The 12,494-nt window shown below is 38.3% G+C and overlaps 1 protein-coding gene across 1 annotated transcript in view; it reads left to right on the top strand.

The window, feature by feature from the left end:
• The first annotated feature begins 217 nt into the window (after nt 1-217).
• The window catches only part of Adgrg4 (adhesion G protein-coupled receptor G4), an 86,260-nt gene continuing 73,983 nt past the window's right edge, over nt 218-12,494 (top strand). Inside the window, exon 1 of the mRNA XM_027433398.2 lies at nt 218-773. Coding sequence (XP_027289199.1) covers nt 233-773 — 541 coding nt within the window. The 5' untranslated portion in view covers nt 218-232. The remainder of the gene's footprint in view (nt 774-12,494) is intronic.

Raw genomic sequence — 12,494 nt, 5'->3', positions numbered from 1 at the left:
CAAATAGAGATGGTTTTTGTATATCTACTATTTCCTTATTTGCATCAAGATTGACTCATAATTATATTGTACAATTTGACTATACTGCTGAAGATGCTAGAATAAAATAACTGAAATTTCATTTGTTTTCTCTTTTCTTTTTCTCCAAATTTGGGCAGATTCACTTTCACTGAAAGGGAAAAGGCTGGATTTTTATGGAGAAGGTGAGGCATATGTCAGTCTGACCAAGACCATGCCTGAACTCAGCCGACTCACAGCATGCATTGATCTGATATCCATGACTGATGGCTCATATCACTGGATGGCCTTCTCCTATATTACTAATGACACTCTTCTGGGCACAGAAGATATAGACCTTGGACTTGCAGGAGACCATCAGCAGCTGATCCTGTACAACTTTGGCAAGACCTTTTCGATCAGCTATTACCTGATTCCGTTTCACTGGCACACCATATGCTTGATGTGGGATGGTGTGAAGGGCAGGTTAGAGCTCTTCCAGAACAAAGAAAGGATAATTGCAATAACGGATCAGCCACACAACCTGCCTCCTAATGGGACCGTGGTCTTAGGACACTTTTCCAGGAATGGAAAAGGCTGGATTAAAACTGTGGTACCTCACTTCACGGGCAGCTTGTATTACTTTCAGCTCTGGGACCGCATCCTGGAAAATGAGGAGTTTCTCACATGTTTATATGGAAATGTGGTTAGTTGGGAAGATGATGTTTGGCTCACCTACAAGATAAGTCCAACAGTTGACAGGAGACTGCACTGCTGTGAGTAACTTATGCAATATTTTCCTCGGCAAGGGTAGATTGGTCCATCACTGCTCTGTTCACAAATGAGGCTGAAATTATCCATTCCTAGATCAAGGTTCTGTCTTCCTCCAAGGCGCCCAAGGTTCCTGCAATTTTGTCACCTGCTTTCTGATGTAGAGAAAACACTATTTTCTTTTCCCCTTTATTTTAATATAATGTCAAACTCATAGAAAAACATAAGAACAACAAATCTATAGATTTACCCACACTTGTCAATAGTTAACCCTTTGCCATCCACATGCTTTATCATCTTCCCCATTTCCATCTCTTCTCTTCCTGTTGTGAATGCCCCCATCTGTCTGTCTGTCTCACACACCCGTACACACACTCCACATCACATCCGAAGAAGGCATGATTCTTATTTACTACTATTTGTCTCAGTGTATGTTCCTAAAGGACTAGAAATTATCTTAATTGCATCACAGTGATTGAAATGAAAAAAATTTAACATGGATACAACATTAACATCTGATTCCTAGCTGATCTGAAAATTTAGCTAATCATCCTGATAATTACCTTGGTAACCATTTCTTGTTTGGCTTACGATCTGTTTTACAAGCATGCATTGCATCTAATTCCCAAGTCTCTTTACATGCCCAGTCTCTCCTTTAGTTTTTTTGTTTGTTTGTTTGTTTTTACCTAGACATTCCTAGTATATAGTCCAATTGTTTTATGGGCCATCCCTTAATTTGGATTTCTCTACGGTTTTGGTAGCTAGATTCTAGCTGTTCAGTTTTTGGTAAGAGTACTGCAAAAGTGATGCTGTGTTTTCTCATAACAGTAGAAACATAGGACCAAATTGTCCCTATATTCAAAATGATAAATTTGATTAGTTGATTTTCATGTCTGCCAGATTTTTTCACTGGAAATGTATTATCCTTTTCCTTTGCAATTACTTTCTAGGGAGATGTTTGGAGACAATGTAAATATCCTCCTATCCAACTTTTCTCCAATACTTTTGCATGTACTCAAGGCTCTTGCTTAGGTCACTCACAACGATGATGGTGTTAAAATGAACTTATGGATTCTAATTTTATTCACTAGGTTTCCAATTGTTACTATTGTTTATTTTGATATGCAAGTTGTTCCATATTTGGCCAATGGGAGCCCTTCACCTGGCCCCCTGTCCCTTTCAGACATTCAATCATTCTTTGTATATTTTCTGGCTTTCTGGTAAAAGAAGAATACTGCAGGCTCATTTCATACCTTTTTCTGTTCAACCTAAGAATCAGCCATTTTGCCAAGGAGACCTGGTTCCTTTTGCTGAACACACACACACACACACACACACACACACACACACACACACACACACACACACCACTATATTTCTATTATATATGATAATTTGTATATGTGACACACATATACATATACACTATAATTTACCTTTCTTGTTGGTATAATGATGTTAATCAAAGTCTTTTTAGAATTATATGTGCATATTATCCTTTCCTCTGGTTTTGAAAATGAAATATGGGGTGGTTTTTCTCAATACAATGCCATTTTTTTCAACTTCCATCATGACCAACAGCAGCAGCCCTGAAGTACCGTGGTCAGTGACAATAGGACTTTTCACATTTCTAGAAATGTATGTGTTCTGTCCTTTTGATTTTGGGAACAAGTTAGGCAAAGAATGGGGCCTAGGTCTAAACCCAGGAATGCTCGCTCACACAGGGTGTGGGGATATGCTTTCCCCAGTAGTCTGGGTTCTGACTGGGTTAAAGACAGTGAGTGACACATTGCATTGGGTTTCTGTTGCTTTGAGATTACTATGGGAAAATACAAAAGTTATTTTTTATGATTTTAGCTGCACTCACTGTTTTTATTGTTGTTGAGTTCCTTCCTTTTTGAGGTCTTCCAAATAAAGGAGACTGATTCTAGCTGGCTCTAATTACAAAACTGTGTTAGAGATTAGAAATGAAGACTGAATGTCTTATACAAGGTATAAAGGAACTTTACCTTTGTTCCCAGGATCCATAAGTATAGCCCTTACAAATACACAACGAAGCCTTCTCCCCCTCCTTCCACCATATGGCTGATAAATAACCAAGTGTATCTAATATTAAGGTGCTGCACAACCCCCATTTATTTTTATGTCTTGTATACTTTATAATATATAATTCATTGTCTTGAGTAAAGTCCTTGTGTATATAATACATAAATAATCCAACATCACAGAGGAAAAACATCATTACAAAAAATGACAATTAAGCAAAAGAGTAGAAAATCTTGTCTCTACTATTCAGGTTTCTTTAAGTGTTCTTTTAAACCTTTGAATAGGAGGTCCTAAACTGAGGACCAGAGTAGCCTAGCCTGAGTTGAAAAAGCCTTGAAATTGTCTAAAGCAGCCAAGTAGGTTTTCCCCTGAAGACAGAGGCTCTAGTCTCTAGTTTCCAGCATATTCTGATAATATTAGTTGCTGCCTTTTACTAAGTTCTTACCAAGGTCTAGGCATTTTACAGATAAAAAAGAGAGGCGAGAAGCATTCTCTGAGGTTACCAGTCAAGTAAGTTGTGCAGCTGGAATTTGAGCAGAGATTTGTTACAAAGTCCATGTTCCTTTCACTCCTACACCATGCAGGACTGTCTAAGTCAGTGGTCCTCAACCTTCCTAATGCTGAAACTCCTAAATACAATTCCTCATGTCATGGTGACCCCCAACCAGAAAATGATTCCATTGCTACTTCATAACTTTAATTTTGCTACTGTTATGAATTGCAATGTAAATATCTGCTATTTAGGATATCTAATATGAGACCCCCGTGAAAGGGTCATTCAAGCCCCAAAGTGCTCCTGACCCACAGTTGAGAACCACTTGTCTAAGGAGACGCTGTGGTCCCACAAGCTTATGGGGTCTTAGGGGCTTCCTTTGCAGGGAAATTCTGGTGCTGATAACCTACTTGCAGGAATTAGCTAGAGTCACTGCCATCCTTACCACTAAAGGAAGGGTAACAGCATAAAATTTCTTTCATTTCTGTCTTTATCATGTGACAGCTAGGAAAATGGTAGATAAATCTGAGTGACTATAACATGGCTAGCTTTTGTCTAATAAATTTGTTTTTATGGTCTGGTCCATAGAAGGATTATGACCCTTAAAAATAAATTTTAATGAGCACATTACTAGGTTACAAATCTCAATAAATCTATTTACACATAAAATATATATGCATATATATTTATATTCATGAGAACAAGGCTTTGGGGGAACATGTAACAGAAAAACATGAACCCTATCTGGTTTAATGAACATATATTCATGACAATTGGAGATAACTTAGGAATATTTAAACAGCATGGTGATAAATAATAACAGTAAAGGTGCTAGTCATTATGAATTTATTTCTGGGGAGATCAAGCTTCTTTTCCTTATTTTTAAAAATTTCACAATGCAGTATACATGGTTGTGAATAAAATAGATTTTAACAATATAAAAGTGTGCAAAGCAAAACTTACTGTTCAGTTTTTCCATAGAGATATCTATTTGTAAAATATATTTTATAATATATATAAGTACATATGTACATATCCATATGTATGTATGGTATGTACAATTTAATAAATCAAACATATGCATAGTTACATGTAGCCCTACAACTTGACTTAACTATTATTATCATGGCATAAAATTACATTTAAATCTAGATTTGAAGCTGTCCATATTTCATTATATATATATATATATATATATATATATATATATATATATATATATATTTAGTTGACTTACAATTGATGGATATTTAAATTGCATCAGTGTTTGAGCCATAGGCAATGACACAACAAATTTCCTCATGTGGGTATTCATCTCTATATACTTTGTAGAATTAATTTCATTTATTTATTTATTTATTTCTTTATTTTAAAATTTGAAACAAGCTTCTTTGACATGTCAATCCCAGTTCCCTCTCCTTCCCCTCCTCCCCTGCCTCCCCCACTGACCTCCTATTCCATCCCCTTTCTGCGCCCCACGGAGGGTGAGGCCTTCCATGGGGAATTTTTAAAAAGTCTGTCATATCATAGCAGGGCCTAGACCCTCCCCTGTGTGTTTAGGCTGAGAGAGTATCCCTCTATGTGGAGTTTAGTTTTATTCTTAATAATACTAATTTTGATTTTAGCACGTTGCCAGTTATTTTATCAGTCTGCTAAAATTAATATACCTCTCTAGGTAAAACTGACATGAAAGTTATAAGTCCCAAGTATAATCTCTTTTCCCTGCAATTCCTCACCCCAAGTGATTCTTCTCAAACGTAACAATTGTTTGATACACATGCAAAAAAGGAGATTTGGTTTAAATGTGAATGTTGTATTGTTTCACTGTTGGGCTCGTTAGTCTCCTGCATATTTTTTCAACTTGCCAGTATACATTGGTGATATTTCAATTTCAGAAAATGTAGAGCTCTCTGATTATTGGGGGATATAGGCTATTGAATGATTTAGTAGAGTAAGGGTGTCCTATACTTTTGTTCATAAAGTCAAGCTATTTGAAGGACTTTTTGTTTCCAGTTTTTGCCTATGACAAAAGCCCCATGATTTTAAAAAGTAATAGGTGGTGACAGAAATCCTTGAAGCAACCATTTAGTACCAATACAGACTTCAGTTCTTCAGATGCATGATGCAGCAAAGAATTTGTTCTAATAGGTGAATGTATGAAGACAATGAGTACTCCAAAGACAGAAAGAAAATTCCTCTTAGTTATGTATCAGAGAAATCCCCTCTATTGAAAAGAATGAAATGATCTGAATTGAGTCTATCTTGGGAAATCTACAGTCTATTAAAAGCATAGCAGCCCTCCATCTGTGGAGGCATTGATTTGTTGAGCTTTATTAATTGATAAAATGCTCCAGCTGCCTTGGATTACTTTATGAAATATGCAGAGATGGATTGTATTGTCGGTGTATTTTCTAAAGGCCTTTGTTTGGCTCACTATTAATCCGTCTATCCAATTATCAGTTCTCATGCGGACAATTCTGTGGTGATGGGCTCTACAGCTAACAGGCAATTTGGGCTTGCCCTTGTACATCAATTCTTTCTGCATCCTCGTTTTTCATCAGGAAAGATAAGCATGAACAGTTTGTAGTTCACTTCGACCTCCCTTATTGGTATTCTTCTGCACAGGGTGACATTCTGTAGATTCATAGATGGGGTTTGTAGCCTGTCTCTCTCTCACAAGATTCATTTTTCATTTCTTGAAAACTGAAATCAGGCACCATTTTGGCAAAGGAAGTTTTTTTTTTATTATTCAAAGATACTCATTTTGGATTTTCATACCCCATGGGCAAATCTGTTTGTGGCAGTTTCTGGTCACCATTAGTTCTCACAAATCTAATCAACACATTGAATTATATTTACAGAGGTCCGTGATTGAATGAAAAGCCAGATGCAATATGTGAGGTAAAACAACACAGAGATTTAATATGAGTTGATATATCCAAATCACAACCAGAATTTGGTATCTTACTAAATGTTCTAGTTAATATTCTGTTGGCAGGTACATCTGCCAACGAATGCCTCATAAATATTCAGCTCCTCTATACCTCTGATCTCCAGCTCCAAATGATTACACTAACACAATTTAATCTCGAGTGAAGGAGCAAATGGCAATTAAGCCCATAGGCCCCTGTGTATTCGCATGGATTCTTCCCACTTTAACATACAGACAGTGAGACTCATGGATATAATTTCTGAAGTGATCACTTGTTTATAAACAGAAACAGAATGAGTGTAGCAAAATAGGGAGACTGGATTCCATTGATTTTGGGGGTCCCTGCAGTATAAATGGATATCTGATATTGCTTTACTCCCTGGACAATGTGAGATTTTTATATTTGCTTTGTTCTTTTAAATTTATTTATTTATTTATTTATTTATTTATTTATTTATTTATTTAATGTGTATGCTGTTTTACCTGAATGTATTTCTGTGTACCATGTGTGCCCACAGAGGGCAGAGGAGGGCAATGGATCCCCTGGGTCTGGAGTTATAGATGATTGTGAGAATTGAGCCTGGGTCGTCTGGAAGAGTAGCCGGTGCACTTAACCACTGAGAAATCTTCCCATCCCCCACCACATGCTTTATTTTTAATCAAAAGTTTTAATGAAATAATTATAGATTCCAGAGCAGTAGGGGATTCCTTGTATATTTCACATAGTTTACCTTAATGGCAACATTATATAAAACTTTAGTATAAGAAAAAGGATACTAATGTTGCCATAACACATTGTTATTTTTCAGATTTCTCTAGTTACACTGGTACACATTTTTGTGTGTATATTAAATTCTGCATATAAATTTTATCATATATAATTATATATATATATGTATATCCACCATTAGAGTCAACTTTGAATAGTTTTTATACCATAGACCACCCTCATGGTAAACTTTTATAACCATACCCAGCTCCTATCCATCCTTGGCCTTCACACATATTTTTTCTGAAGTTCCTGTCCCTTGATAATGATGATCATGTCCTCTATTTCTAAAATTTTGTCATCTTAAAGATATAAAAATATGGTGCTTGTGAGATGGCTTATCTCTTAAGAGAGCTGGCTGATCTTGCCTAAGATCTAGGTTTGATTCCCAGATGCCGTCTCCTGGCCTCTGAGGGTACTGGGTATGTATATGGTCAATAGACATGTAGGCAGACAAAATCCCCAGACACAGAAATACATTAATAAATAAACAAAATTTAAAAAGTATATGAGTGCAATTCTGCAGCATGTGGCCTTTAAAGTGTGACGGTCTTTTGCTCAGCTGAACTCTTTGGAGAGTAGGTGGTTATTGTTCCTTTTCCAGCTTTTGTTCCTTTTCATTGTGGATGATGAAGTTGTTTTGCAGATTTTCTTTTAACCTGTGTAGAGTACCTGGACTGATTCCAACATGGGGCTATTACAAAAATGTTATGAATGGTTTTGTGTAAGAAAAAGTTGTTTTCCTCTGTGGCCAGTACTTAGTTTAATTTGTGGACCGTGTGGCAGTTGCAGGTTTAGTTTTATAAGGAACTGTTGTACAGGTGGACCTCCATTTCTAGTCACAATGGCAGACTAATGAGTTTGTCTGCTTCCTTGCTGGCATGCAAATCATGCTTGTCAATGTGGAGTGATGCTTCATGGGCTTTGTAATTCGCATTTCCTTCATGCCAATGATGGTCAACATCTTTTCCCGTGTTCACTTGACATATGTCTCTCTCTCTCTCTCTCTCTCTCTCTCTCTCTCTCTCTCTCTCTCTCTCTCTGGTTTGTTGAGACAGAATTGCTCTGTGTAACAGTCCTGGCTGTCCTGGAACTTGCTCTGTAGACCAGGCTGGCCTCAAAGACATGGACATCCGTCTGCTTCTGAAGGGATTAAAGGCGTGTTCCACCATACCCTGCTGTTCTTGTTTCTTGCTTTTTTTTGTAGAATTAAGGCATTTGTTTGTATTACTTATTAGGCTTAAGAATTTATATTTATCCCCAAGGAGGACATGAGAGAGCAGGAAGACTGAGTTGGGGGAAGAATAGAGGAGAAAAAGATAAGAGATACCTTAATAGAGGGAACCATTATAGGTTTAAAGAGAAATCTGGCACTAGGGAAATGTCCAGAGATCCACAAGGATGACCCCAACTAAGAATCTAAGCAATAGTGGAGAGGCTACCTTAAATGCCCTTCCCCTACAATGAGATTGATGACTGCCTTATATGCCATCCTAGAGCCTTCATCCAGTAGCTGATGGAAGCAGAAGCAGACAACCACAGCTAAACACTGAGCTGAACTCTGGAATCCAGTTGCAGAGAGGGAGGAGTGATGAACAAAGGGTTCAAGACCAGGCTGGAGAAACCCACAGAAACAGCTGACCTGAACAAGGGGGAAGCTCATGGACCCCAGAATGATAGCTGGGAAACCAGCATAGGACTGATCCAGACCCCCTGAATGAGGTCAGTTTGGAGGTCTGGACAATCTATGGGGCCACTGGTAGTGGATCAGTATTTACCCCTAGTACATGAACAGACTTTGGGAGCCCTCTCCACATAGAAGGATACTCACTCTCTCAGCCTAGACACATGGGGGAGGGCCTAGACCCTGCTCCAAATGATATGACAGACTTTGAAGATTCCCCATGGAAAGCCTCACCCTCTCTGGGATGTCAGTGGGGGCAGGAGAGGAGGGGAGGGAGAGGGAAATGGGATTGACATGTAAAACAAGTTTGTTTCTAATTTAAATAAAAAGAAAAAATGCATTTATTAACTTTTATTAGTTCTTTGAGAATTTCATACAATGTGTTTTGACCATATTCACCTCATCCCCCAACTCTTCCCAACAACTCCACTCTCCTTCACCATCCACCCAACCTAGTTTTAAAAGTTCTTCATATAGTCTAATCATTGTTGGTACATACTTTGAAAATACTTGATAACAACTTTGAAAATGTTTTGTCTTGCTCCATAGAGTTAAAAATATCTATCTTTCACGTGTGCTTTCACAGGGCAGAAGCTTTGGGTGTGAACAAGTCTGATTTACTTTGTAGTTCGTGGTTTTGGGGTTAAATCCAAGGACTCTTAACCCTAGACTTTAGTGCCTTTTATGTATTTTTCTTGTATTATATTGAGTAAATGGAGCTAGAGTTTGTATCTTTTGCCATATTCCAAATTCAGTATTTCACCATTATAGTTGATGTTGTTTTAGGTTTCTTTTCTTTTTAGTTTTTATTTTTACTGAAAAGTGTATGTGTATTTTGCCCATGTACAAGTCTGTGCACCAGTTGCATGCCTAGTGTTCACATAGGTCAGAAGAGAGAGTCAGGTCCTTTGGACTGAAGTTACAGATGGTTGTGTGCAGCATTCTGCTGGGAATGGAACCCAGGTCCCCTGGAACAACAACTAGCATTTTTAACCTCTGAGCTTTCTCTAGCCCCTGCTGTGGGTTTCTTGATAATTCTCTTTTCAAGTTGTTGCAAATCCCTTCTGTCAACAGAGAAATGTTATCATGAGTGGATGCGAGATTTTATCAAATGTTTTTTAATGCATCAATTGATAAGAGCACATCACTTTCCTTCTTTAACTTGTTGATATAGTGGATTATGTTGATTAATTTCCCAATGTTTAACAAGCCTTGCGTATCTGGATCTTGCACCACTTGGTCACGGTATAGAACTTCTACAGATTGCTGCATTCAGCTTGCTAATATTTTGTTGAAGTTTTTTGGATTGTCACATTAGGCAGAATAAGTTAGATTCACAAATTTGTATGTAGCATGGTTTTCTCTCATGTGTAGAATCTAGAAAATGGAATATATGAAAATAGAAGGGACAATTAGATAAGAGGAGCAGACTCAGAAAGGGGAGTGGGATAAGGGAGTGCCCAAAGAGACCAGTATAATTAAAGTATATTATATTCATACATGAAAACGTCACAATAAAACCCATTACTTTGAACAATAAACTTTTGGCAATACAGTTCAACAAAAATTCTTGTCAGATAATTCCAACTTTTTATTCATCTTGGTGTTGCTATGAGTTGTCTCTTTTTATTCAAATTGTGTTTCTGTCCAATGTGAGGAGAGAATGGGTCTCACATTTTTATTTCAGCAGGGAGCCATCATGTTTAGGTTTAGCACCCAAGTCTTACACTATCTTTGTGAGCTACATTCTAAATGCAGACTAGGTTTTAGAGTCCCCTTGGTGTTATTTGTCTTACTTGGTTTACTTCATGACTCTGTGGCTCCCACTGGTACCTGGTGGTGCTGCCCATGTGAGAAACATGAAGATTCTCTTCAGGCTGGGTACCCACATTTCCTCATAGTGGGGTTGGGGTGTGCTCTGATTTCCTTGGTGATGCCTCTCGACTTTGCTTTCTCTATGTTTTTGAGCAAAAAAGGGAAGCTTTCAAGCAGTCCTCTTGGGTCAGTCCACCTGCTGCTACTGGGTACCCATTGGTTGCCTTGTTGTCTCTGAATGATGAGAAAATCTCAGGACTTCAGAGACAAAGGGGCTTCCCAGAACAGACCATTTGATGTTACTGGTTCCATCATTCTTCCTTTTTTGGATTTGTGTTTCTGTATGGGTCCAGACACGCTTGGGGCAATGGAAAAAAATAGTCTTCCTAGCCTAGGTACTATTAAACAGGTATCTACTAGTGAGGCAAGGAGCCTCAGGCCTGTCTGGAACAGAGAGGTGTTTCATTTGGCTACTTATTGATAGCAGGACTCCCATTCAGTTTCCCCTGTGATGGTGTCAGGCTTGCAGAATGTTGCTAGAGAGCCTACTTTGGGATCCAGAAGGAGAGTAGGCCTACTTTGACTAGATTCTGTTGCTGGGAACACAGGTTTTGGGTTACATTTGATGTTTGGCTGAAAGAAGGCTTATGTCATTCCTTTACTCCTGGGAATAATATTAATAATGATAACAATAACAACAACATCAGGAACAAAGTAGCCAATGGTCTATGGAGCAACATGTCCAAGTTTTATTTTGACTATTGTTACTCCCCATCTGTGAGAAAGACCCACTGCAGTGTAGGAAATACAAAGAGACTGTGAAAGAGTGCTCCTAGAAATGGATGAATGAGAAGGCCCAGAGCCTGATTGACAATGTAAGGGCTACATTTTAACAAAAAAAGAGATACCTCTAGCTCCATTCTGTGTTCTTTCTCCTGCAAAGGCCACTTTCCCCAAGCTCTCTGATCCTCCTCATCTTGGTATGGTGTCACCACGGGGAGGCCCTCCTATGGTGGCAATGATCGGCCCTCCTCTTTCTGGGATGATGCCCATGGGACCTGTTCCTGGAATGAGGCCACAAATGGAAGGCCACATATCCATTATACCTGAGTCTCTAATGATGAGAACTCTTGCCTGCCCCCTAATGGTGCTTGCCCAGCCTGTCATGACACGGCCAGACAGATAAAAGTAGAAGGGACTCTTTTATCACTAGAAGGTCATGGTGTTGTGTGTCAGTGTTTCTTAGCTGCATGCCAAGGAAGATTTCCTCCTCACTCCTAACAAAGGGGAGTTAGGAGTTAGGAGTTTAGAGGGGAGAAGTGGGTTAAAAAGGGCAGTTTTCAGTTGTGCTGTGAAAATAGAAAACTATCTGCATAACAAATAAATAATACAATAATAATAAAAATAAAATTTAAGTTTAAAAAAGAATTAAAAATACAGACTCTTCTGGAGTGAGCTGACTAGGGGATATGGAAGAGTAGAAGGGATCAAACTTATTCATTGTCATTTTAAAAAATTGTTTGAACTACATGACATCATTATCTAAAATACTGTACAAGGGAGTTTTTAACAACATCAAGAAAAAAGCTGACCTGTTCGCCTGGGTGGTGAAGTGGTAGGCACTAACTCAGCTTGCTTTCTTGAGTCTTAATCAAGATTCTTCATAATTCCTCTCATAGTTTTATGTTCCCTTACCAGTGGTTCTCAACCTTCCTAATGCTGCAACCCTCTTTTAAGACATGTTCCAGCAACCCTCGACCATGGAATTATTTTTGTTACTACTGCATAACTGTAATTTTGCTACTGTTAGGAATTGTAATATAAATAACCTATATGTAGGACACCTGATGTATGGCCCCTGTGAAAGGGTTGTTTGAAACCCCAAAGGGATCGTGATCCACACACAGGTTGAGAAGCACTGCCTTCCACCATTTCTTGGGCTTGTAGTTGTACTTAGTGGTGAGGTACAGTGGAAAGTGGATCAGTG

Source organism: Cricetulus griseus, chromosome X (genome assembly GCF_003668045.3).
Source record: "Cricetulus griseus strain 17A/GY chromosome X, alternate assembly CriGri-PICRH-1.0, whole genome shotgun sequence".
Taxonomy (NCBI): Eukaryota; Metazoa; Chordata; class Mammalia; order Rodentia; family Cricetidae; genus Cricetulus; species Cricetulus griseus.
Note: the sequence above shows the minus strand (reverse complement) of the source record. Positions and strands in the feature narration are given on the sequence as shown.